Raw genomic sequence first — 27376 nt, 5'->3', positions numbered from 1 at the left:
CCCAGCTGTGTGAGTTATTGAGTCTGTATGTGTGCGTTTGCGCAAGTGTGTGAGGAGAAATTGTGTGCGTCTGATCTGTCTACATTTCCAGAGCTCCTCATTTGTCACTATACTCAGAGGTGTGAGCGGCCACTGTGCAATGAAAGCTATATTAGTGAAAAGGTGTCTACTTTTTCCGCACCTGTATGTGTGTACAAATGCATGTAATTGTGCATGAATGGGTTTCTATGTGTGTCTGTTGCAAGACTTTACCGTTAGTACAGAATCAGGTTATTATTTTTTCCTCTGTTCCCTATATTTGGTGCTAAAATAAAGAATATAAAGGTTATAGTGTAAGATAAGAAAGAGGTTTGTTCTGATGGTGGCATTGCTGATAGCTGATAAGGTTAGTGGTGCTGTTTTTGATTATCTTAATGAGGAATAATCATATAGGAAATCAGGCACAGGCAAAGTGAAAGAAAGATTAGCCTAAAAAAACAGGCACAAAGAAGAGAGAAAAGAGGGGTGATTCCACGTTTTCCAACCTGTCTGTCCATCTTTGGCTACATATGACTTGGAAAATATGCCGGCAAATTATTAGAACTACTAGAAATTGTTTGATTTCCCAGAGATGGTGATAGTTGAGTTAAATGTTGGAAAAGAACAAGACAAGAATGTGATTTTTCTTATGGTTTTTAGGGTTTCCAACACATTCTGATAATAATTAGGTCTTATAGTCATCAGCTTGAAAGTCTGACATAAAGTCTCATTGTCACATAAATGTCTACTATATCACGAATAATATTCACAGAGAGACTATTCAGGGCAAAGCTACCAAGTATACATATTCTGTGATAAGGATGAGAAGCCAAAGAAGCATGGCAAGGTGGCAGAATTTAGATTTTTACAGGGATTTTCTCCGTAATGCTGATTCCACCTTTGTCTGCAGTGTATTTTTCACTTTAAATGGCCCATTTAAGAATTGTGGGGTCAAAAATGTGATTAAATTCAATATGCATAAAGAGGATATACAGCAGACAGCAGGTATGTGATGCAAAAGCTCAGAGAGATTCCCAGCAGTATCAGACACATCTTGATTAGTATCCTGCTGAAGTAGGTGTGATTGTTCTTGGTGCAGTCTGGTGCTGCTAATGTGCTCACATAAATGATTAAATAGAGCAGAGGATACTGTGGTAAATGGTTCAATGGCAGTGTAGTCAAAATAAAATGTAATCAGCACTACTATAAGTAATAAAATCAATGCACGTGTTCATTATAAATGATACTTCATGACAGTGTTGTAGGTTTTCATTAAAGCCATCGTGTCCTTTATCTCCACCTTTTATTTCCTTTTATAAGTTAGATTTTTTTTCATTCCCTGGCCTCACTTTTGCTCAGCACACAATGAAAGTGATAGGGGCCAGATAGAGGGGGATCGGCAGTGCGAGATACAACATATTAGCAATTCATAAGACTCTGACAGCTGAGTGCTCGGCAGGATTTACAATTCACTGTAAATACGCAGCCGTTCCATTCACAGCAGACAGCATGACAGCGCACAGTATATTCACTGAATGTGACGTTTTAATAAAGGCAGGTGTGTGTGTGTGTGTGTGTGTGTGTCTGTGTGCGTTGAAGTGTTTGTGTTCATGTGCAAAGGGCATGAATGACAGTAAGCAATTCTGCTGCTGGACTGATCTTCATTTCAAGCATCTTAACGCACACGCACAGACAAACACACAAACAGATGCGTGCGTATTCACACATATCCGCGCACACACAAACACAGACGCAGTCCCATCTGTTCAGTTCTTGGGGTTGAGTCCGTGATCGTAGTACAAAATGGATGATAGAGATAACGGTGACTGGAGGTCATGTGACTGCGCCATCAGGTAGGTGTATGTGTTTTTGATTGTTCACACTTATGTGCGTCTGTGTGCTTTTGTCTTTTCAAGGATCGGTTTAAGTTTGAAGCCATCGGCACTGAGGTTAGGATGATTAGGTTTAGATGAAAGTTTAGTGCAGTGTTTCTATTACACATTCGTTTATCCGTCAAACAGAGGTTAGGTCGTTTATCAAGCAGACATATCTCCAGCCTGGGGACTTGACAATTTGAAAATGTCATCTTGATCTCTGGGAAATTGCAAATAATATTTTACGTGTTTTTAGACGTGTTATAGGGTGTTAGTCAGTCAAGAAATTATAAAGAAAACATTTTTTAAACTTTAATAAAGTCCTAGTTGCAGCAGCATCTGCCTTTTCTATATTTTTCTTTACCCGCTCAACCACCTGTATTCATATTTGCGCCAACTTGCCTCTACTTCATGAGTTATTTTGATTGTACGCTTAGATATTGGCATTCTTGTATATTTCTGGCATCTGCACGTAACATTACACCTTCATGTTTATGCAGTCATTCTTTCACTATTACACGAGAGGCTTTTTCTCTGTTCTTTGCAATAAATGACTCTCAGCTTGCTCGAGTCGCACTTTCAATTTGTTTGATCCACTAAATTGATGCCTCTGGTTCCGATCCAGAACTCTTCTAGGGCCAAATTTCCCTCGGAAGGGCTGTTTGGTTTCCAAGTGGCGCTTCGGCTTGCTTGACACTATGTTAGCATTAGCCAACTTTTCTCGACAGATGAAACACTCAAGGCTGATGGGTTGTTGGCGTCCTCGTCCAGCTTATATGTGATATTTCTAGTGCCAGATTTTTTTTTACTCTTTTCTTTAGGTGGAGAGTTCGTTCTAGCTTTACTTAGTTTTTCCACTTACAGATTTTATTATCCCCGCTGTTTTTTATGTGTGACATTCGGATAAATCCAACCATTCGGAGACTACGCTTAAATATAGGTATTCCCTTTGAAGCACTTTTTAAATTATCTTTGGGTGTCTTTGTGCTGCAAAAATGGTAAAAATGGTAAATGGGCAGATGTTTTACTATATAGCGCTCTTCTACGCTAATTGAGCAGCTCAAGCGCTTTCTACTCACACATACTGACACAAGCACTTTTTTTTAAACACCTAAGCGTTTTTATCTCACACACACACACACACACACACACACACACACACACACACACACACACTCTGATGGATGCATTGGGGGTGAAAATGGCAGGCTGGAGGAGCTGAGGATCAAACCACCAACCCGTCTGAGCCACAGCCGTCCAAAATGCTTGCATATGAATTATTGGTGTAATAAATATAAAATACAGTCATTACTTTCTGTAGGAATTTAATATTACAATATTAATGTATGTTTTCCATATAAAAGCATAAGATATAAGAAAGTACATAGGTTGCAGGCAAACAGATATGTGTGTGTGTGTTTTAGTAATTTGTGTGTGCGCGCATCATGCTAATTGAAAGAAGTGGAGCTCTCTCTCTCTCCCTCTGTGGCACTAATGAATCTCCACTTTAATTAATCTAGTCATTTTTAATTAGCCAATGTTTCTTGGTAGACTGGGCTTTATCTGAGCTTAATATGTTTCACAGGAGCTGCTTTGACTCGTCAAAGCTGAATATTTGGGTGTCTGGCTCATTTTGTAAAAGCTAAATGGATTTTAGTTTGTTAGTTTCATTAATCTTGTTATAATTGTTCTCTGGAAACGAAAAGGAGTGATGGGGCTTATTTTTTTTTAATAAAGTTAGACAACGTGTAAAAAATTCAGACACATTTAAGATAAAATATTTGACCTGTCACAAATTGAAAAATTTGCGTATGTATTGACTAAAAGCTGTAATCATTTCTCTTTGCAAAAAAAAAAAGACTGAATTCCTCGTTTTTAATAATAGGAGCGTACTTTTAATCATCGCATTTTTCAAGGTTTTTCCCCCTTCAAGACTTTCTGTAATTTCTGCCACGTATTGTTCTCAAGCATCTCAGTTTGACTCACGTTCACCTCCTGAAGAATCCGACAGGAAATAAAAACAAACAAAGCATACCGTAGTAGTCGCAGGGAAGTATAACACACTAGAGTGATCTCAGCAATTCACAACAAAGAGCCCATTTCTGTACTCTAAGAAAAGAAAAGTTTCTATGATGTTAAGGGTTTGAATGCTGCTTCTTTCTCTCTGGCTTTGACAGAAGAGTTTTATTTTCTGAAGAAGCTTAGAAAGAAAGACAGATGTGACTAAAGAGTCTTTAAATTCACCATTTCCTCTGATATCCTTTCCCCTTACTCATATGTCCTTAGATAGTCTCTTTCGCTCTTGCCTCCTCTTCTCTCTGCTCTCTCTTTCATGGTTGCCAGGATGAAAGTGGAGGATCGGTGTTGTAAAAGCAAGGCAGTGCTGGGCTATGATTTATTTAGACCCAAAAGGGCTGTGGTTACTATCCCATCCTTTTTGCCTGGAGAGACAAGAGACAAGAGAGATTTGGGGAGGTGGAATGGGGGAGAGGGGTGTTAGCAGAATGGAAAAGGGACCGAAGGAAGAATTTGAGGAAAGAAGAAGAAAAGAAGGCATGTAATACTGGTGCTGTAAAAACAGCCAGTTTCCTGGATATAACTTATTTATCTACTGTTGAGGAGAGAGGGAGAAACAAGGCAATACAGAAAAGAAGGTAGAAAGGAAAGTGGAGAAATCCATAGATGCAGAGGAAGACCAAAAAGATATGCAGTGTGCAAAGAAAAGGAGCGATAAAATGCAGGGAGAGGAGGCAGAGATAAGAACAATAGACAGATACATACTGTAAAACTGATGCAGGACACAAACAAACACGAAGCAGAAAAAGGGAGGCAGGTGAAACCTTGTCCATTTGATGCAGATAAACAAGACCAGAAGAAAGAGGTGTAGGACAGAGCGGTATAAAAGACATGAGAGTGAAAGGGAGATGAAATGGCAGACAGAGAAGAAGGAAACACTGATGTGACATTAGCGAGCAGAAGAAACTCTGATAGAAAATAGATTGAAAGGATCAGAGGGAGGAGAGCAGGGAGGCATTAATTATTGATGGAACAAATGTCTGACTGACTGACTCAATTTGGCCCTTTGTTGTTTCCAGACCACCAAGGCTGTCAGATAGACTCAGAACAGGGTTTCTCAAAGTAAGGACGGAGACCCCGCTGGTGGCTGATGTTTTGATTTTTTAGGTTTTATCAAGATTGGCAATATGGCTTCATTTTAATTAAGGAATATGTGTTGCCTCCATTGCTTAGATAAACATAACACAAAGATGTTATATACCTGCATCGATTATCTGTTAATAAGAAAGCCAAATATCTGTATTGTGAATGTTAATCTAAACTGCTGTCCTAATGCGTTATTGCATTGGTGCTGTTTTGAGATTGACCTGTGCTGTAGGGCATCTGCACATTCTTGTTAATATCCGGAGTGTAATTTTCCACTGCCAAGTAATGAAGACCCACTCTGATACTGCCATCTTGGAAAATGAGTCGTTTTAGGTAAGCTTCCTCTGCTAGAAAATTAGAAGAGTCAAACAAATATCTGAAATTAACTTTTTAGCTTGTCTGCAATGGCTGGTATACTCATAAAACATTGCCTGAGAGGCATGACCAAAGTAATGACAGCTCAAAGGGCCGCGGCAAGTGGCAACAAAAAACTGCACCTTGAATAAGCGGTTTATTTACGCCGCATAAAATCAGTTGCAAAAAGGAGATGTGGTGTGCAAGTAAAGGTCTATGTGAGTGAGTGTGTGGATGTTAGTGGGAAAATGATAGTGAACTCAAAGTAAGTGCATAATGAGAGTCTCTCTGAAAGTAGAGCTTTTATAGTGACTGGCATCCCTGGCCCAGGCGCTCCAAGCCAGCTGAAGTGGAAGACTCCATCAACCAACATGTTTCTGGAAGAGACGCAGTACAATGAAGCCGCAATACTCTCTGCTCTTTAGTGCCTGTTCTTGTGAAGCATAGAAACAAATGTGCATTTAAAGCCACTTTAAAGTTTCAAAGAGCACAACCAAAGACTTGTTATTAAGGTGTTAAAAAAATTTAAAACATAAACCAGTGAACTGGTAAATTATATGTTCATTTTGAATTTCCAACCATGTTGGGTAATTAAAAACCACACATTGGTTGTCGAAATACAGAAAACACATCATATATCTCTCTATCAGGCGAGAGATGCCCTTTAGAAAGGTATCTGTGCTCCAGGGAGACTCGGCTGAAGGGTACGAGTGATCAGCTTTCCAGTTCTGGGACAGTGATAAACCTTTACTGGAGGACTCAAGCACAGTTTGTGTTACAGTGTACCTTTTTTGCAGAGCAGCGGGAAGTCATTGCTAAGCTTAGACAACTACAACACTGGGTTAAAGTTGTTGGATTAGGGCAGGGGTCCCCAATCTCAGTCCACGAGGGCCGCTGTCCCTGCAGGTTTTAGATCTCACCCTGGGTCAACACACCTGAATCACATGATTAGTTCGTTACCAGCCTCTGGAGAACTGAAGACATGTTGAGAAGGTCATTTATCCATGTAAATCAGCTGTGCTGGATCAAGGACACATCTAAAACCTGCAGGGACACCGGCCCTCGTGGACTGGGATTGGGGACTCCTGGATTAGGGCATGGTCCCATTTAAGAGAAGATTCCAGTCCCATGCCAGGGGTAGCAGCAATTACTTCACAGTTCTGGGTGAATACCAAAATGCCTAAACAAGCCTGGGATCGTTTTTCTATCACACGTGAAAACAGAGGCAGAGTCACCCTTGATTTGTTCTTTTGTTTCTTGAAAATCAAGAAAGCATGCACACCGGGGTGGCCTTATCATAGTCGTCATTAAACACCTATCAGAATCAATTAGTGCTGCGAAATCATTCTAAACAAGTGGTTTTCCTAATGGCACACATTATGGATGCATGTCACTCTGCTTTCACTAAACATGAAACAAAAAGATTCATCTTAATTACTTGACAGGTCCTTTCATCTCGATGCAAGCTTTGAAGGTTTCAGATTAACATTGGTGATGCTGATAAACACGTTCGTCTTTTGTTTGCATCCTTTACAAAAATCCGACTTGCACTAAAGCGTATCCTGTTCCGACCTGTATGTTATAAGCATCCTAAGCGGGGTGAAGACTCGCTGTTGTTTTATCTCTCAAAAGTCAAACTACAAATGCAAATACAACAACGGAGACTGAACTCTGACTTTTCTGCAGCGCATTACTGTGAAGAGCAGCGTGATCATTAAATTCAGCAATCCCACAGTCGGCTTTCCTCTAATACTTTGATTCCACCGTTTTTGTATATTTTTTTTTGAAAGCCTTTGATGGTCAAAGCTGTATGTGCTCAAACTTGTAAGGCCAATAAACACAGCAGAAGTGGAAATGTAATTATGTGATAAACACAGTCTTTATATTTGGCAGAGGAGCTGCTCGATCCACTTTGTCAGTTTGATTCCCGAGAATACCTCGTCCTCGCAATCACGTCAGCGCAGATGGTAGGCATTCCTCCTGCAGCGGCTAATGACTGTGTGTGCCAGCGCACGAAGTGTGTTTTTACTCAGCGAGAGCTAATTTAATGCTGAGTGCCAGTGCTGAATGCAGCCGGCCTCACACTGCTGCACCTTGTAGTCTTTCCCATTCCTATTCTATTCCTTTGTACCAACCAAGAATTCAAAGTAGCAGACGAAAATGTCTTCTTGTTAGCTACAAAACTTGTTCTCATTTCCTTCCGTGCACTTTTTTAAAAACTTGTTTTGACTTATTACTGCACGGAGAAGTTTTTATAACTTCATTAATTACTGTAGAATATTAAGTGTGCTCTTGGGATTAGGGTTGCCAGCCTGTAAGGGTTTTATAACCTTAAGGTTACAGTTTAGTCGAACCTATTAAAAAATTATACAGTAGATTGTAGCACGATGATTTGTTATTCACTGCTCTGTTGCATTTGTTTGCAGGAGGGTGCAGTTTACGTGGTTTACATTCACAAGGGCAAACCAATTAATTCTAATTCTCAGCAATGTCTCAATCAATAATATATAATCTATTTTAAAGCACTTACCACAAAGCTAACGCCTGATTTTGAATTCCACTGTGTTTTGGCAAGTGCGTCTGCGTGTCTTTGAATGAGTTAATCCAGTTAGTGCATGTGTCTGCCAGGCCACATCAGAATAAATGATGGGTCCCTGTGTGATGATGAATGGTAATTTAGATTTAACATAACTGGACTAACGAGCGCACTAATGACTCCAAAGCTAGCCTGGACAGCTCTCACTCGACAGGCTCGCGCCTTGCATCCCAATGAGATGGGGAAAGGGCACCCGACTACGCGCACATGCAGCGAAACACACAGAGTGGGAAAAAACATGCAGAGGTGTCTTAATAAATCCATGCATACGCAATCATAAATTCATAAACGGTTCTGGCAGCGAAGCACATCCCACACACAGATGTACACATGCACCAAAACCACACACGCACCACATGAGCTGAGTACTTATGTTTCTGAGAACTCATCGAGTTGCGAGCAGCCACGTCAGGAAGCTGATTAATTAATAATTATTCATCGGCCAGTTTTCAACCAGTTGAATTAGATGCAGTTTTTGTTCACTGATCTTTTGACTCGCTTTTTTTCCCTCTTGACAACGAAGATTAATGAAAATAAATGAAAAGTACTTCATCATTTTCAGATATAAATAGATTTAATCAGTTCATTAAAAAGAGGGTGAATTTTCACTTAATCGTTTATCTTTAGATCTGAAAGTTTTTAAGGTGATGAGACTTTGTTGCGTGTTTCACTACAAAGTCACTGCACTCAATTACGCTAATGAACCTTGGCATTTTAATTGTGCTGCTTTTTGAGGGGAAAAACATGCTGTTGTGACAAAGAACCCCACTATTTACATTTCCACACGTACAACTGCCGCCTGTTCATCCGAACTATAGTCTCTCTGTTGAATATGATATTCCTATGGGTGGGATGTTACCAATGATCTGATATCGTCGTGTTGGTGTTGTTCCCAGATCATTATGAAAATGTTGTTCCAGGTTCAACATTGCAAGTGACCAATCACATTATTGTGACGTTATTCTTTTGCGCACCAACCCATTCGTGCATTTATGAAATTCCAATGTTGCAAGGACAATATCAATTCTGCTTAGCGTTTATTAAAGGGTTAGGGTCCGTTGATCGGCGGACAAAGGCGGTTTCTCGCAGCTTAAGTACAGTTGTTTGTTTTACGCCGGTTTTTCCCAAAGTCGCAAAAGTATGACATCACAACATTCTGATTGGTCACTTGCAATGTTGATCCTGGAACAACCTTTAGTATGATGATCTGGGATCAACACCAACACGAGGATATCAGATCGTGTGGGATGTTACGCCCATGTAAAGTGAAAAGCCAAAATCAGCTTGCAATGCTCCGGAAGTGTCCAGCCTGGTCACTCATGAGGAAATTAATATGGAATTAATAATTAAAAAATGCAGAAACTTATTGTCTGAAATTGTTTTGGTGAGTTTATGTTAACAAAGTGATCCAAACAGCATCAAGGCAATTAACAGCCTCTTTATTAAAATGACGCTAGTTTAAAGGTATGTTGCATTTCATTTGCATACATCTTCTTAAATCTAAAGTAGTAGTCACAGTAGTCAAGAAACCACCCGCGATGTCTGCCTGTCTGACCACCAATCCGGCTCGACCACCGCGGAAAGTAACACCGCTAAGCCTACACCGCCCGCATCCTCCACCAAAGCTGTCGCGCAATCGATCAATGTAGAGCAGTGAGACAAACCACGGAGGCCCCAGAAAAGTGCAATCAAACGATGAGTTTATTAACATCAGCATATGTCTTCTGACCAAAATACATGTTGTGGACACTTATAAAGCAGTGGGCACGCCCCCCCATGGCATCAATTACAGATTAAAATAGGGTCCAGACATTAGTCACAATTAATGGTACATCTTGTACATTTTTAATGGCTATAAACAGACGTAGAACTTCTCTTTTCTATAACATCTTCCATACAAGGTAAGAAACGTCAAGCCCTCAGGGTCTCTGGGGCGAATTATTGACTCTGGTCATCTGTTGCCAAGTAGAGTAAAATATAGTAATGTATAGTATAGTAATACACCAAATGAGTTAAGGCCTCAGGCCTAGATTATATGTGTTATATGTATTGTAAGCATGCATTGCAGTTATCCTTCTATGTTCTAGTTTCCCTCAGCATGGATCACCTGGACAGTCACGCCAGTGAAGCTTAAGACCCTTAATGAACCGAACATCAACTCGAAATAAGCACAAATATGCAATATGTATGAAATGTTTCTAACCGTACTTGTAATAAAAGTTAACATAATGGAAGGATCCTCAAATGGACATCTTCAATAAAAAACTTTAAAGCAATATCAATACTGTGAGAAATATTATTAGATGAAATAAGGCTGTAAAGAATGTTATCAATGCAATTATAATGATGCAGATTATATGGCAGCAATACAAGAATTTCTGTATCTCCACAGAATATCTTTTGTATATTTACAGTCACAAAGAGCAAATATGTCAAATAAAACTAAAGCAAAAACTGCATGTTTTTAAATAGTGTAAGTGATCCATCTTTCTGTTGATTGCACAAAAAACTTTCAAGTACAGATGGGGGGGGGGAGGTGGTTGAGCTTTAATAATGGTGAGAAGCAGAACAGGTGTCTTTAAACACTGATGTTTTTATTAATTGCAACCAAGACCGATAGAAAAATCGACACGTGCAAAAACAGACAGATGAAGGCGGGGCAGGCGAAACAGTTTGAAAGAAAAATCAGAAAGCCGAGCGAGAGTCTGCCATTTACATGACATGCCCGCATGCACATCACAAACACACGGCGAGCTAAGAGGTCTGAGAAGCACTCAGAAGAGCAGTGGATCAGCTGCATATTTTATGATCACTTTTCTCGGCGAAGCACAACTTTCTGTACCGCTAAGAAAGAAAAACGAGAGGGACCGAGTGAGAAAAAGCAAAGTGAAGTGCATGTGTGTGTGTGGCAGGGAGGTTTTGGCCGACGACTGTCATAATTCATGAGGGCAGACGGACAGAGTTGCTCAGTGTAACTTCACAAGGTGACTTTCACTTTGCCTGTAACTCCCTTTTCAAACACAGACTCGGTTATGCAAACTGTCACATTTCTTCATCTAAATTTCTTATTACCTCTTTCTCTTTGTCTTTATACTTTTCCTCTTCTTTTTCCCAGTCATGTATGCCTCCTCTGTACATTTGCCTTCCTTTTAATTCCCCCTTCCCTCTCATCTCGCATCTCTTCTGCTAATTTCTGTCATTTAAGCGTTTTGGCTTTTTCAACCACATTTACCCAACCTTTCATCAACGTTTATAACATATATAAATAAACTTATTTCCATGTTAATGTCAAATAATAGTTAGTCAAGCTGTGCGATGATGTATTTGGATAGTTTGGTGATTATTTTTACAATCAGAGACACCAAAGTGACCTATTTTTCCTACTTTTTATTTGTTTGTTGCTTTATGTACATCCAGCTTGAAAGCAGGAAGCAATAAATTATGTTTCCACCTACTGAGCTGTTGACCTCTTGGCCTCAGCTTCACTGATTGAGGCTCCGTACTTAAATCAGTTTAGCTGCAATTTAAGAACACAAGAAATGGTGAAACAGGAAATAATCTCATGCACTGCACTGCCAGCAGGAGAGCTGTGCTTTCTTTATGAGGCCGAGCTGATCAAACACTTCAATGCCACATTAAGGTGAAAAGGCATTGTCTGTGCTGCACTCATATAGGCTTATACTATGTTATGTTATGTTATATATGTTATGTTACAGTCGATTAAAACAATTAAAACATCAAAAATAAGAAACTGTTTAAAAAAAATTGTTACCCATGTTTCGTTTGGCAACCAAACTTTGGGAATTTTATAGATTTATCTATATAAGTGCTGTAATAGAAAAATACCCATGTGGTTTGACTTAAATGGCGCATGATGCATGAATATCTTGATCTGCCTTCCAGGTTTTCTAATGGTTGCTTCAGCTGAACTGAGAGCAGTCACAAAGCAAAATAAACTCTTTCTTAAGATTAGTTAACGGAAAATGTTTGGTCCCCTGTAGGTAAAGTAACTTTTGCCGTGAGTGTAATTTAAACCTAATGCCTGTCCAAATAAAGCAGTTGTTTGTACAGCTCCAGTGGTACAACTGTCAAAATGAAACAACAGTTGGTGGGTACAGAAAACCACGCGCACATGTGTGTGTATGCGCTCGCCTTACATGTCAGATTATCCCCAGTGCAGTCGGTGTGTCTCTAGCCTCAGTGCCCCCGGTAACGATTGCATTGCTGTGGTTGCCTCCTGCCTCCAGATCTGTCTCGTATCCGTGACGCGTGGGTGCTGGATTGAAGCCCCCGAAAAAAAACCCTCGCTCAAAACTAAAGTTTAGTAATACAGAAAATGGTGATGTGTGTAGGTGTGTGTGCTTGTGATGATTCAGAAACAAATTCCCCATAAGTGGATGCAAGTGTCTTTGTCAATGCGTCTCCATGTTTGTGCACACGCGTGTGTGTGTGCGCAAATATGCACAGTGGGGTCAGAAGAGAACAAAGCAGTGCAGCTTTCTGCTGTTCAGTGATTTTGGTTTGGCTGGCCTTTCGGCTTCTCTTTGAGTCAGCGGGCTCAGCAGAGCCATCGCACCCTGGCAACAACCAGCAGCCTGGCGAAGACAGAGGGTCTGACCTGAAAGAGAAGGATGAGGCACAGTGGGAAGGAAGGAAGAGAAAGGAAGAAAGGCAGCGGGTCAAAATGAGAAAATGAAAGAGGGTCAGTAGCAGTCAGAAACTAAAAGTTTAGAAACAGCTGTATAAAATGTAGTGGAGGGAGGGTGTGGAAAGAAAAGAGAAATAAAATCAATGGGAGCTAAGTATGCAAGGTAGCTACTGTTTACAAAATAACGACTTTTTTGGGGGGGTGAAAAGTTGTGGAAGAGGAAGAACATGCTGGGAGGATATAGGGAATGAAAAGCAGGCCTTCAAAAGAGAGAAAGAGGCACTGTGACGGCTATTTTTCCATTGGAATGGCAACAGTGGGTTTGTGAGGAGCCAGATTTGCTTTGGGAGGAAAAAAAATATTTAAGGAGTTAAAAAAGAAAGAAAGTGAAAAAGGTGCATGTGATTACGAGCAAGGAGGGAAAAGCAAACATTCATTCAACATTCAACAATTCAGATTTTACATGAAAACACAGCAGCCGTGATTATTTTGTAATCCTAACCAGTCCAGTGAAAGTAAAAACAGCAAGCCTATTATCTAAAACTTTTAGTCCTGCAGAGGACTTGAAGTCAGATCCCATGAGGGATGGTTGTGTGTTGGTTTGAAGCTAACAGCACCTCCCAGCGTGAACTTTGTTGGCCTTTATGGCTGGCTGCAACATCACCATCAGGGGAATTGTGCGCCTCCCATAGCAGACCTCCAAACTCACTTTCCCTTGGCATTTCTTTAAAGGTGCCAGCTTACTTTAAAAAAAAGAAAGAAAGAAAGAAAAAGATGTATTTGGGCCTTTTTAGCCATTTTTTTTTCAACGGGAAGCAGAGTAGATGGGAAAACAGGGAGAGAGAGCAGGAAATAGCTCCAGGCAGACTCACAGCCAGGCCCCTGCAGTAGCCTTTTGGCACATGGGTCTCCTGTGCAATCTGCTGAGTAATACCGGTGGCCATGTCATCACAATTTAAACAAATTAGGCAACACCAATTCTTTCCCGCTTGACATCATTTGACATATATATATGATAAGATGCTGGAAAGAGGAATAGGTGAAGAAAAACAAGTAAGGAGCACTGACAGTGGCTCAGCATGTTCGCTGGCCAAATACAACCTACCAAATTTCTCTTTACCTTGATTTTCATTCCATCCAGCTGTTTTACATATACAGACATCTACAATTAAATATACATAATTTAAATATCCATATTTTTAATATTTGTGCTGCTGAAATGAGCTGAAATGAGACATTTTTAACTTTGGTTTTGGTTCTGCTTAATAAAAGATTGCATAATGAAGGCGAGAGGAGGTGAGGCAGCGTAAAAAATTTAAACAGCCATGCAGGTAACACATTAAGTCAGCACCAGCCGATTTACACGGAGGGAGGGAACGGGTAACGCAGAGCTTATGCAGAGGTGGGACCAGCTTCAGATATCGGAAGAGCTCGACGCCAGCAGCCTGACCCACGCACAATTAATCACATCCCACTGGGTGGCAGGACAGGAAAGAGGAGGAGAGATGGTGATGAGGGAGAGGAGTAAGAGAGAGTGAAAGGAGATTTAAGATGGAAGTCAAGCAGGGCTAGAAGACAATTGAGAAAAGATGGGAGGAAAATAAAAGAACAAGGGAGGAGGCGAGGCAAAGAGAGGCAATCTGCAATCTAATTTGTTGTCATTTAAGGTGTAATGGTCTCTTCAGTAGCTTTTTATGTAGATGTCTCCCAACCTTTCTAATACCCTTTTTCCTTTCTTTTTCTTTCTTGTTTCTCATACGACTCCTCCAAGATTTTCATTTTAGAAGCCCATATTATATTGCGTTCATTATTCGTTTTTAATACAGGGCTGAATGATTATGAAATATCACAAAGCAAAAACCTGGCATTGTGTTCTTACACACATATTCACATGCACACACAAATAAGCCCCTGAGCTGCTCTCTCTCACTCTCAGGCGCCACATACAACTTCCTGCCAAACCACATGGAATTGTCCGGCGATGAACATGACGCGGTCCCGTTTACATAGTGTCAGCTAATTTGATTAAAATCAACATCATCAGTTTGTGGCGTCAAGGAACGGATTTATAATCTTACTCCACATGTGGGCTTTCAATTACACCCCACTTCAAGAAGCCTGGATGTTTCACCAGGATTTCCTTACTATTCCGGTGATTTATATAACTCTTTTCCAGGAATTTGGTACACTAACAGGCATATTTTTCCCCCCTTCGTCCTTCTGAAAAGCTTGCAGCAGTCAGCACCCACTGGTCTCAGTGAGGAACAATGCAAACATCATTATTCAGTTAATTCAAGCACCAATACGGCAGCTTTTTCTTCCCTCTCTTCCTCTTCCAGCCTGTTTTTGTGCAACTATATAAAAATAACAGACCGTTTTTATAATGTCAACATTTCACTCAAATGATTTGTACGTTACTGTTTCGTACATCAAATAAAAAGTGGTCACTCGTGTACTCATTTGTCATAATTTTAGACTTAAACAAAATTCGGTTAAAAAACAGCTAGTAATTTCCTCAACCTCTCGGTGCTTTTTGGGGGTCGGGTTGTAAACAGTTCAGCTTTCCCAGAGTGGTTTCCAACAGCAACACTCTGGAAATGTCAATTTTCTCAGAGATGAGTGGGTGAAATCGAGCGACTTTGGTTGTTCAAACACTCGAAAGTTTATTAAACCAGTCGCACACGCACATGCGCGCATATATGCATTGAACAACACGTATACACAAAGGCAAGCTCTCACACACACTTGACAGGTACAAACAGAACACACATGCAGGATTTAACACCAGGCTGCCAGAGAAAGTAGGCATTAAATCCCGTGGGAAAGTTAAAAAAAAAAAGAATGAGACAATTCAAGTACTAAAAGCTCTTCCTCAAAGAGCTTCACTTCTTTTCCAAAAGCCGTGAAGCCTGTTTGCAGACGTCATCGCCTTTTATAGATGTGTTATAGTGTTAAAGTCATAAGGGTCAAAAATCACTTACAAGTAAGAATCTCCTCATGAAAAGACATGGATACAAGGACAGGAGCATCCATTGATATATTCCACTTCTTTCTCTGTGGCTCACGCTCTCAGCGTCCTCCCACATACACACAATCTAACACATACACTTATGAAGATACTCTAGTTTTCATTCAAACAGTTGCATCCTTGAAATCTCTTTCTCTGCCCACAAAACATACCCACAGACAACAAGGCAATAATCCAAACGCAACATTGCAAGCACACACATGTGCAGAAACATTGCACAGGGCTGCACCATTGCATGACTCTCTGTGACTGATTACTTCAAGGGTCGGTCGTCTCATTGTCTGACTCAGCTGTCCAGCCCTGGACATACACCCATGCACACAGACATGCACAAACATATTTATCTCTAGATGTCCCTATAGACAGATCCCACCACTTGTCTCTGTCATTAGGTAAAGGAGTAAATCCTTAAAGGTTAAATGGACATGACCTATTTGATTGACATACATTATAAGTTCCCTCCTTGTTACTTTAGCTCTCTCTGTAATAAAAGTGTGAGGTAAGAAGAAGTTAGGCAAATGTGGCATTGAAGTGTCCGTGCGTTTCATTTCGCCTCCTCTCCTTAAAGCTGTAATGAGGTCTGGGGGAAGATTTTTGAGGGCTCTTCAGACAACTCAAAGAGTCTTTAAGGCCTTTTGATAGTCAGCCCCTTTACAGCGTCTGTGTGGGAAAGCACTCAGAGGAATCAACTCAAGTCAGAATTTAACCACTAACATTGCTTTGAGATATATATATATCTCTCTCTCTCTCTCTCTCTCTCTATATATATATATATATATATATATATATATATATATAGAGAGAGAGAGAGAGAGAGAGAGATATATAGATATATATATCTATCTAGATCTAGATCTATATCTATCTATCTATCTATCTATCTAGAGAGAGAGAGATATATATATCTATATATATATATATAGATATATATATATATAGAGAGAGAGAGAGAGAGAGATATATAGATATATATATAGATCTAGATATATAGATATATATATCTATATCTATATATATATATATATATATATATATATATATATATATATATAGATAGATAGATATATATAGATCTAGATCTAGATAGCGATATATATAGCTCTATAGATAGAGATATATATAGAGATATATCTCTATCTATAGAGATATATATAAGTTTGTAATTCTCTCTTGTACGTGGAAATAGATCTAAATGGGTAAATCTTCTACAGTCCTGGAATACTATACGCTAAGTAACTATAACTAAAAGCTACTATTAGCCCACAGTAGCCACAGTTATCCTGGCACTACCCACCCCCCCATCTAATTTTTAATCTGTACAAAACCTGTCTGTTAATGGCACAGTGTGGATCGGGTTACTGTCGGTTTTGGCCAGATTTGGCTCATTATTTGGCCTCCTCCCTGTGAACCTAACTAGCTGGCTGTAGTTTTCTAAAAAAAAAGAATACATATGCACCATACGATGAATTTAAATTAGGTATCATGTAGTAGCTACATAAATGCTTCTGTCAGGATATAAACAATATGTTGTAAATGCAAGAAGCTTCCAGGTCAGAGGCTGAATTTAAACCTTTTAACACTCCAAACTCAAAATCAATGCTTACACTGGCTTTGCAGTTAATTTCACTACATGCTTTGAATAAGAATCAACATTCATCTCTGATACAAATTCTACTTGCTTTAACTTATTCAGCCCATTTGCTTTTCAACTCATTTTATTTTCAGCCAAATAACATTTTGCATTTAATCTGTCCAATCAATATTTTTGCAGTCACGGCACTGGAATTCCAATTTCATCCTGAAAAGATTCAATTTAAAAACAGGCATGTTTGCTTGATTGAACCTGATAACATTAACAGCAGAATAACCTTTTTTTGCATTTTATTTTAGGTATTTATATAGAAAGGAATTTCACTCAGGTGTGGACATAGTGTGCTGAATGCAGCAGGTTAGTTGGAGGTCACATCACCATGTTTGACATCAAGCTGGTAAAAAGTAGAGCTAAATCTTACTCTAATTAAATTGTCCACTCCTATCATTCTTATTGTTTCTCTGTATGTAATCCTTTATGTTTGTTTAATCTCTTGCAACATCCGTCAGACCTATTAATGTCCAAAGAGGGGGCATGGGAACTTATTGTGCTTCTGCTACAAGAAGGCCAGGCAAATAATAAAACGGAGAACTGTAAAAGTGAATGGATTAAAGTGATGTAGTAAAGAAAGTTTATCAGAACTTTACATGCCCCTCCAGGCAAATCCCCTGATAGCAGTTTTTAGGGAAATAATTTGATTTTGCAGCAAAATTGTTCCACTTCAATTGTTGGTGTCATCAGACCTCGTGCTTTTAAACCGTTCATACTATGCTCTTATCTTTGCCGATACTTTTCTTGGACTAAAACCAATAAAGACCCCTGGTACATCTCGGCAAATGCAACAGATGTTAGAGGAAAAACTATTTACTCAACAAATTGTCACCATGACATCAATGGCATTCATCTAATATGACTCAGGAAAAAGGATTTTGTATTCTCATATATTTGTCATGACAGAGGCAGCTCTGTAATGACTGAGGCAACTTCATCACCTTTACTAAGAAAGCAATCGTAAGCAGAGTCATACAGTTACTTTGTTATAGTTTCAGTCAATGGTTTCTTTCCATTAACAAAGGAATATTGACTTAAGATTTCAGGGTAGACTGGGTAGACAGATTATATGTTGTTTTTATTTTTTATTTTTTAAAGAAAATTAAAGTTTGTAAAGAAAGTTTTAAGAATTAAAGCATATTTTTCATATAATTCACTTACAGGGAGAAAGTAATGACTATTTTATGGCAAACTTCACATCCTGTTTGGCGATTCAGTCATCACTCCTGTCTTTTTCACAGACATCACTAACGTCAGTGATTACAGGAGAGACTAATCATATTAAATGTGAAGTCAATATTGGTTGTAATCACAATCATAAAGTCACAGTGTTGTGTTTTAGTGGCTGTAGTAATTCAGACGTTCAGACAGTGTATTGATCTGTGTCTGTTAAGGCTGATTGAACACAATAGAGACTAATAGAAAGTTCTCTCTATTACATACATAAACGTGCACAATGGCAGACTCCCGTGTACAACTGATTATGTATGAAAATACACCCAGGCAAACCTGAGTTTAGTATCTAAAAATTCTTCTTTTTAGATAAAAGGTCAAATAACTTGGTGCTCAAAACAAACCTTCATCATTCTAAAGAGCGAGGGCATTTTATTCAATTTTAATTTCAGATAAAAGACTTAGAAACACAAATTAAAAGATTACATTGCTCTTAAGAGTCCCAGAGGCTTGTGTGCATGTAGAATTAGAAGTAAAAAACATGATTAATGAACCTATTATTCCTTACTTTTTGTTGTATTTGTGCAATGATAGCCAACGATCTTTTTTATATAGCCTGATAAAAAAGTCTAGGAAAAATGGGGAGAACAATATTAGTTAAGTTCAGCATGTATAACCTTAATTTGATCTTGCTAGTACCAGGTTGGATTCTGTCTTTGCTTCACAACGTCGTTAGTTTTTCAAAGCTTGATATTAGGGGTGGGGGAAAAAATGGATACTGTGTAGCATCGTGATATTTTGTTTGCTAATAATGTATGGATACAGGGACAGCAGAAATCGATATTTTGTTACAAAAAAAGGTTTTTGTGCTCTGACTTCAGAGCATGTTGATCCTTTTTCTGAGCAAGAATCCTGACATTCCTTCACTGTCCAAATGTGTTTAACTTTTTTTATGGCAACAATAAACATGACAGTTTACTTATTTTAATTTAAGACATGTTTTATTTTCATTAAGTTTAAAAAATTTTTATTTAATGTAAAATTATATTTTGTTTTAATTTACTTTCAAATTCTTCAGTTGCTGAAGGGGCTGCATAGTTTTCATAAACTGCATAGTTCAGAATAGCTATAATTGTACCAGATGGTTGCGTTCAGTTAAGTTGGACTAGACTGTAATACAAACCGTTCAGTTTGTCAACAATCAAACTGAAATGAGAGAAAGACTGAGTGTGAGACTTTGATATTAGATAAAATGAATATTGATAAAGTTTACCTTTATGTACAGAATCTGAATATCGCAAAATATTTTTAAAAAATTGCAATAATATCATATCGTGTGTTAAGTATTGTGATAATATCGTATTGTGGGATGTATGGTGATTCCCACCTCTACTTGATATGTTGTGCATTTAGAGACTCGAAGCAGTCTGGACATTCTCGCCTGACCTCTGGCATCAACAAAGCATTTTCACCACACAACTGCTGCTCACAGCAGTTTCTGAAATATTCAGACTAGCCCATCTGGCACTAACAACCAGTCACTGAAATCACCTTTCTTTTCCATTCTTCTTAGGCTGAACTTAAGCAAGTTGTCTCAACCATGTCTAAATGCTTAATGCATTGGCTTGCTACCATGTGGTTGGTAGCTAATTTGATTTGTGATATTTCCGTTAACAAGCAGTGGAACAGGTGTACCTAATAAAGTGTCCAGTTTTAGAATAGAATAGAATAGAATAGAATAATCCTTTAATTGTCCCACAAGGGGAAATTTGGTTTTTGAGAATGTGCGTGCAAGGGGGAGAAGAGATTGACGAGCTAGGCTTTGACCTCGGTGTGTAGGCTGCGGCAAAGACACATACGATAACATCACTCTCTTTCGCACACACACAGATGCATACAAACGCGAGCGATAGCATCTCCCTGGTGGGTTGCCTCTAAAGAGTCTCCTCCATCACTGACTGCAGAAACCCTTTTACTGCAACAGAGAGATCACTGCATCGCACAAACACGCAAGCATGTACACTACATGCTGACTCAAGAATGCACACATAAAAGGAACACTCGCACGTGGACACACACACACATACAAACACGTAAAGACTGGCAAACACACGCACATACACACTTTCAAGAGTCATGGATCTACTCTGCAATACCACTGCAGCGGTCACTGCAGCCTATCTCAAATTAAAAAGAAAAAAAAAGCTGAATAGACATTTTATAATAGAAACATTGTGTGTTGCAAACACTATTGTTGGGAAAGTCCTTGAGCTCTCTTTTACTGTGACTGCAAAAACAAAATGTGATTTTTCTTCCAAACTGGCTTTTCATGTATAATTAACCTAGAAGGCAGAAATGTAGGAAAACCAAACTTCAAATTAAAAGTGATACATGTGAAGAGTTTGTTTCTGATAGGAGGCAAATATAAGGATAAAAGGGTAAAGTAAACATTTCACCAACAATAATAATAACTGACTACTAACTAACGATCTTCTGGTGGTTTTTAGTTACACGATTAAAAACGGATAGGAATTTAGACTACTTAGAACTACCAAGGCAGGTGAAATGACACAGATTTTGTACAAAAATAGCAATGGACGACACTGAAAATCCAAAGAATGCTTTCTTATTCCAAACATAATCCCACTTTGGAGAAACGTTGTAACCCAGAATGCTAATAGACAGTGCATAAACATGTTTTCTTTTCCTGACTATAGCATCACTTGTGAAGGATTTGTAACTGGGAGCATGATTACGTAGCCGTTGTTCCTGTTTGCACTGTGTTTTTTGTGGTGTAACCATAGTACAGTGGAACCCCGACTTACGAATACCCCATTTAACAAAAAATTCAAGTTACGAAGGCACTTAACGGCAATATTTCTGCCCGTGTTACGGCAAAATGCCCACGTAATGAAATCTGCTGGCTCTGATTGGCTGAGCCCAGAATGCCTACAATGCCCACAATGCCTTCCGAATCATGTGACAACCCACTTGGCGTTCGCTGTTCCACTTGAACGGCGTATTGTTGTTGCAGTTAGCAATTAGCCTATAGCCTATCGTTCACTCAAAAGGCGCGATGGGTGCTTCGACATACGAAGATTTTTGATTTACGAAAGACCCTCGGGAACGAATTAATTTTGTTCCACTGTATGTAGTTTTTAAGGCTGCAACCAATTCTGACTCGAGCCTTTTTGGTGCCCTAATTGAACTGGCCCTTTAAATAGCCAGTCCCTGCATACAATGATACCTCAAACTGAGCCATGCTTAGTGTGCTTTTTCTTAATTACTATTAATAATTTGTGATTCTTAAAACACACCAGTGTAATGGTAGTTTAACTACAGCAGCTTATAATATATCAAATATATGTATATGTAACAATATGTTGTTAAGTAAACAAAATCTAATTGTTGTCAGGTTTTGTTTACTTTAATTATTACAGAATTTGAAATCTTTGGGAGACCATAAATAAATTAACTACACAGAAATTTTGACTTAAACTAATGAGATTGTTTACTAAAAACAAAGGTAATATTTCATTTGTATGAAATATTACTGAAGTTTGCACTGTTCCAAAAAGAAAGAAATTGTCACTATGATAGAAGTTGAAGAAACTCATATATATAGAGAGTGTCCCTATTAAGCTGAACCTATTTAATAAACTCAAAGAAAAGCCTCCCTCAAACAGCTGGAAGCAACAAAACCATTGGCCAAACATAAGTAACTTAAGTAAACAAAATAATTTCATGTCTTATCTAACAATCACTCAGCATCTCACAATTCCTCTCTTTGCATTTTTTTAAGATCCCTTCAAATCAAGGAATACCTCATTTTCTTTTGCAGGCGTAGTTGTGGCTTAAGGCGTGTAAAATACGCTGGGAAACATGGCCACAATATAAAACATAGTCATGGACTTTTAAATGATGTATTTAGAGTTTACCTTGGCGTAAGTCAGTACAGTCACTACTTTATTAAGGCAGAAAGAAGTGAAGGGGGCTGAACAGGGTGAGTGGGAAAATAACTGACAGGGAAATTGCAGGGGGAAATTATTGTTATTCCACAATTAAATTATATATACTGGGTGGAATCACTCCTGACAGGGCTGACCATAGCAGTGCTCCCGATGTGTGTGTGTGTGTGTGTGTGTGTGTGTGTGTGTGTGTGTGTTTGAGAGTGAGTGTGAAACTTTATCCGTCTACCAAGGCCACTGAGGCTATACTGGCAGGGAGGAGAATGTGGAAAGAGAATCGGAAGGAGAAAGAATTAACGAGAAAGAAAAGTAGTAACATCAACAGAGTGAAGCAAAAACAGTCTATTTTAAGGCTGAGTGGGTGTTAGTAAAAACACAGCAAACCCCCTGTAATGAACCTATTTGGACCAGTGACGACAGTACAGTATGTAAAATAAACCATCCTTGATTTTTGTGGTTGAAATCAAACCTGGGTGACACTGTATGTTTAAGCATAAACATAATGCAGATGCTGTGAAAAATCCTTTCATCTTGAAATTCGTCCATTTCTCAGAGAAATTTGACCTCGTCCTTGTCTTAAAGCATTAAAAACACACTGTCAAACATGAAAAATGAACGGGTTTCAGATATAAAAAAGTGACCACTCGGTCTTCATTCTTCTCGAAACAATGACTCTTTGAATACACAAGGTTTCGGGTGATATGTAAAGTAAACTAGGCCCATTTTCTATCCAGTAAAATTAATGATCCATGAAACTTGGGGGGAAAAAAACAAAGAAAATGGTTACACTGGCTTGTGTGGATGTTGGCTTCAACAAGCCTCCAGAAAAATTATAATGTAATATAAATTTTGGAAATCCCGGGTTATTCTATTGTAACAAGGATCACTCATTAACTCATGACTTCACTGTGTACTTTGTCCCGTGAAAAATTGACTTCAGGCCATTTGAACGGTCCTGCATGTTCTGATGAAGGAGGTCATCATTTTTTTTAATGTTCTCCCCACATCAATTTGGAAGTTTCTGTCTATTTTGATTATATAGAATCAGTGGTGCAAAATCTGTTTTTAATTCAATGTAAAAAGAGTATTTTTATTAATAAAAAACACATAAAAGTAAAATCTTCTACTTTTAATGTATTTTAATTTGGATGAACTTGTGGATGCTTATTTACAGCTTAGTTATGCGCTCTTGCTCTTGAGTAGTCAAGTCCACTTGAAGTCGCCATCTGGGAAGTGAAATCGGTATATTGTGATCTAAATTCTTAGTGGATAAATTTGTTAGGTCATGAAAAACAAGCAGATATCTGAACATCCCTTGTGCTCTCCATCTAGTGACGGAATTTGACTTGGACCCAAGTCGACCCTTGAAGACTCATGGACTCAGAAAGTATAATTCGGGCATTAGTTGTTTTAGAAAGGTGACATATAAAAGGGAAAACTGAACCCTTAAAACCTCATTAAAGACATTCATCACTTTGTTATGCTAAGAGGGCGTTTTGCTGGCATATTTGGCTTCACTCGTCCCCTTTAGAAGGAGAAATCACTGCAAATCAGTACGAAATTGTTCTGAGTGATCACCTGCTGCTAGTAGAGTTTCAGAGTCTTATGAAGTCATTAGAAGGACACACCAGTGTTAATCTGGTGGCACAATATCAACAACAGTAGTTTTCTTTTTTTTTAACCCTTTAAAGCCGGTCACAGCAGCACGCTCTGTTTTGCGCAACTATTTTTAAATCCCGGTAGCTCTGCAACCACGTAAGCTAGCGCAATAATTTTTTTTGCATATGAAACCGGAGGAGTTGTACTTACATCTTATGCCATCAGCTTGTCCTCGGTCACAGTTTCCTTCCACATATAACTTTGCAAAAATTGCATAAAAAGCACTTGCAGCAACAAAAACATAATATTCCAGAAACACGCTTTGCCGATCCGATCAGCTGTTTATAACACTTCCTACGTTGTCGTTGACGTCAGCGCGAACTATCGCATGTCCGCCGTGTCCTGCCCGAAACTGGAAGTGACGTCATTTTTGCAGAAATGTAGTTTTTTACCATCAGGGCCTCATGAGCCTATACTGGTGTTTTTAGAAGTTATGTTTGACTTTATGACTTTCTGTGTCGTTTCTGGGATGCTTAGGACTCATATTGCACTGCTGGAAATAGTTTATTTTGATGCATATGCTGCTCATTTGCAAATTTGCATTATAATATTTATTTTCGTTTTTCCTGCAGTATATAAAAATTGGTGTATTTCAAAAATAAAACTATGAAGACACTCAAAATAAATTTCCTGTGGTGGGAAACTATTTTGTGCAACTTTTTTGTATTTACAGTTTTGAGGGATAAGCCTCTTAAATTTCTCTAACTAGAAATATATGTTAAAAAAACAAAAACGATTTTCAATTTTTTTGTAGTTTATTGCACTTTTTTGCAATTTATGTAATTACTATGCACTTAATGCAGACATATTATTAAAATTTAGACTGTAATGGTTGTATTGATGTATATCAGCTTGAAATGCTCCCAAAAATGGCATGGGACTTGGTAGGTCTTAAAGGGTTAATTGCCACATATCTATATCCTGCCTACCACATGTACTTTCCTTCTAGGATTAAGACTGATTGATCACTGGTATTTTCTGCATTTTTCTGTCCATATCCTTAGAAAAAAAATTCAGAGAATCAATAAGTGTTGTTTTTCTTCAACACGCTGTGTGTATGTGCGTGTTTGGCTGTAATGACAGTCAGCCTTGTTTTTCATTCCGCTTTATGTCGATACTAGATATGAGACACAGTGTAGAATATGAGGCAGCTAATAGGCAGAGACAGAGGTGACCTGCTTATGAGATACGAGAAGAGGCATTGAACAAGGAGGGTGGGTTTATATGTACATGTATTAATAAATAATGAAATAACAGTATATCCTCTGTATGCATATGATGGCGTTGCACATAATCAAAAGGTCTAAATTCAAACATTTTGTTTTGAAGAGATTTAAAATGCAATTGATGGCTTTTATTGAGAGGTTTCTTTATGTGCAAAAGAAACAATAGAGCAATAAGCCATCCTGTGTGTGGTTTTTTTCTTAGTAAATATCTACCAAAATTCATTGTGGTTCAGTTATCTAGGTGAAATGTTTTGAGCATGTCCAACTGGGGGAGTCCGTGGGGCGGACCCAGAGCACGCTGGAGAGATTACATCTTTCAGCTGTCTTGGGAATGCCTCAGTATTCCCCCATAAGAGCTCGAGGCGGTCGCTGGGGAAAAGGAATTCAGCAAGTCTTCTTAGACTGCTTCCTCCACAACCCGGACCCTGATAAATGGTAGAAAACAGATGGATGAAGAAGTCAATTCTTACAACCATTCAGAGTTAAATTTCAAATACTTGGTAAATATAATAATTTACTCATGTTGAGCTGTAACGTTTGGTTAAATATAATAGTTGAACAACAAAGATTGTTTTCCCTCTTATAGGCCGCTTTTTGGAAGAACTCTTTATTCTTTATAGGAACATCTCAGATGTACTTTGAAATCTTTTCAGGGTTCTTCACAGCTCTGAAACCTGTTTGAAACCTGTCATTTATTAATTTTTTGAGAAGTAGTGGGAGTATTGACACTGTGATACTTCTTTATTTTAATACCTGTATCACATATTTTTGTAGCTATGTTATTTTTATTTTTCATTCATTTTCCTGAGTCCAGGGGAAACAATATTTTGATCCTGTGTATGTCGCTTACATATTGCAGAACTAACAATAAAGTGACTCTGACAGGGATTTAAACCTTCTATTTCAATCAGATATACTCTGACGGTTTTAACAGCGAGTTGCACCAAGATTGGCTTTTGGTAAAAAAAACTGCATCTCTGATTTCCCTTCCCTCTGTTTTTGTGTGTCCAGCACTCTCAACAACAACAACATCACCCTCATCCCACTATCCAGCTTCAACCACATGCCAAAGCTGCGGACGCTGTGAGTATTACACACTCTGACATGCACAATCAACCACAAAGAGAAATCTTCAAACATATACTGTAGACACTGACACACAAGGACTCTGTTACTGTTTTATTACATATTAATACGCACCTTGTACACATGACTCACATCACAACTGACCACTACATAGGTGATGCATAGTTACACATACCACATAATAAAATGCACACATATAACGGATGGAGGCAGCTTGTGTGATTGGCTAATCTCGCCATAATAAGAGACTGACTCTTCTATTGTTTCATGACTGTGAATAATCATGTGGCCATTACGTACACAAATATGTGCATGTACCACACAGACACACACATGCACGCTTGAGTAATGGTAAGCTCATTAATGCCACAAGAAAGACTTGTTTAGGCTCTATAGTTCAATCTGCTTTGATTCATTAAAAGAAACCTCCTCACTGATGTTACTGATGTGAACACACACATACAAACACACTATTGTGGTCCGAGATGAACCCACGCCAAATTATCATCTCTGACTGATTTAAAGGGGGCTTTGATTTGTTTGTGTATGTGTGCATTTTCTGCTTAGTTGTGTGAAAGTGATCTTTCAGTTGCCAAGGTGATGGCACAACATCTCGAGGGAGTCTCTAATCGTAATCTCGTGGGACTTTCTGTGAGACAGACCGTGGGTTGCGTTCCTTCTGGCCACACTGGGGTTGACTTCTGCCAAACCGTGGCATGCACCAAATGGGATTTCCTCCCCGAATCATCATTTTCTGAGAGGCTCTTGTGTGGTCACACCGCTCTACTTAACAATGAAATGGGGATTTTTAAACATAAAACCCAGCTAAATACAAGCAGGATAACATTTACACAGATTTATCTTTCACAGCCATTTTTTGTGCTTCAACTTTTGACCGACAACGGCCATCAATAGCCATAGCGGGGTTTCCATTTTTCTTGC

The 27376-nt window shown here is 38.7% G+C and overlaps 1 protein-coding gene across 2 annotated transcripts in view; it reads left to right on the top strand.

Moving 5' to 3' along the window:
• slit3 (slit homolog 3 (Drosophila)) overlaps positions 1–27376 on the top strand; it is a 265109-nt gene that overhangs the window by 159024 nt on the left and 78709 nt on the right. For both annotated transcript variants that reach the window (XM_087846129.1, XM_087846132.1), the window contains one exon: positions 26360–26431. In XM_087846129.1, the coding sequence (XP_087702255.1) occupies positions 26360–26431 (72 nt within the window). The remainder of the gene's footprint in view (positions 1–26359; positions 26432–27376) is intronic.

Source organism: Neolamprologus brichardi, chromosome 2 (genome assembly GCF_056152115.1).
Source record: "Neolamprologus brichardi isolate AB-2024 chromosome 2, ASM5615211v1, whole genome shotgun sequence".
NCBI lineage: Eukaryota > Metazoa > Chordata > Actinopteri > Cichliformes > Cichlidae > Neolamprologus > Neolamprologus brichardi.
The sequence above is the reverse complement of the archived record's forward strand: the minus strand, read 5'-3'. Positions and strand labels throughout refer to the sequence as shown.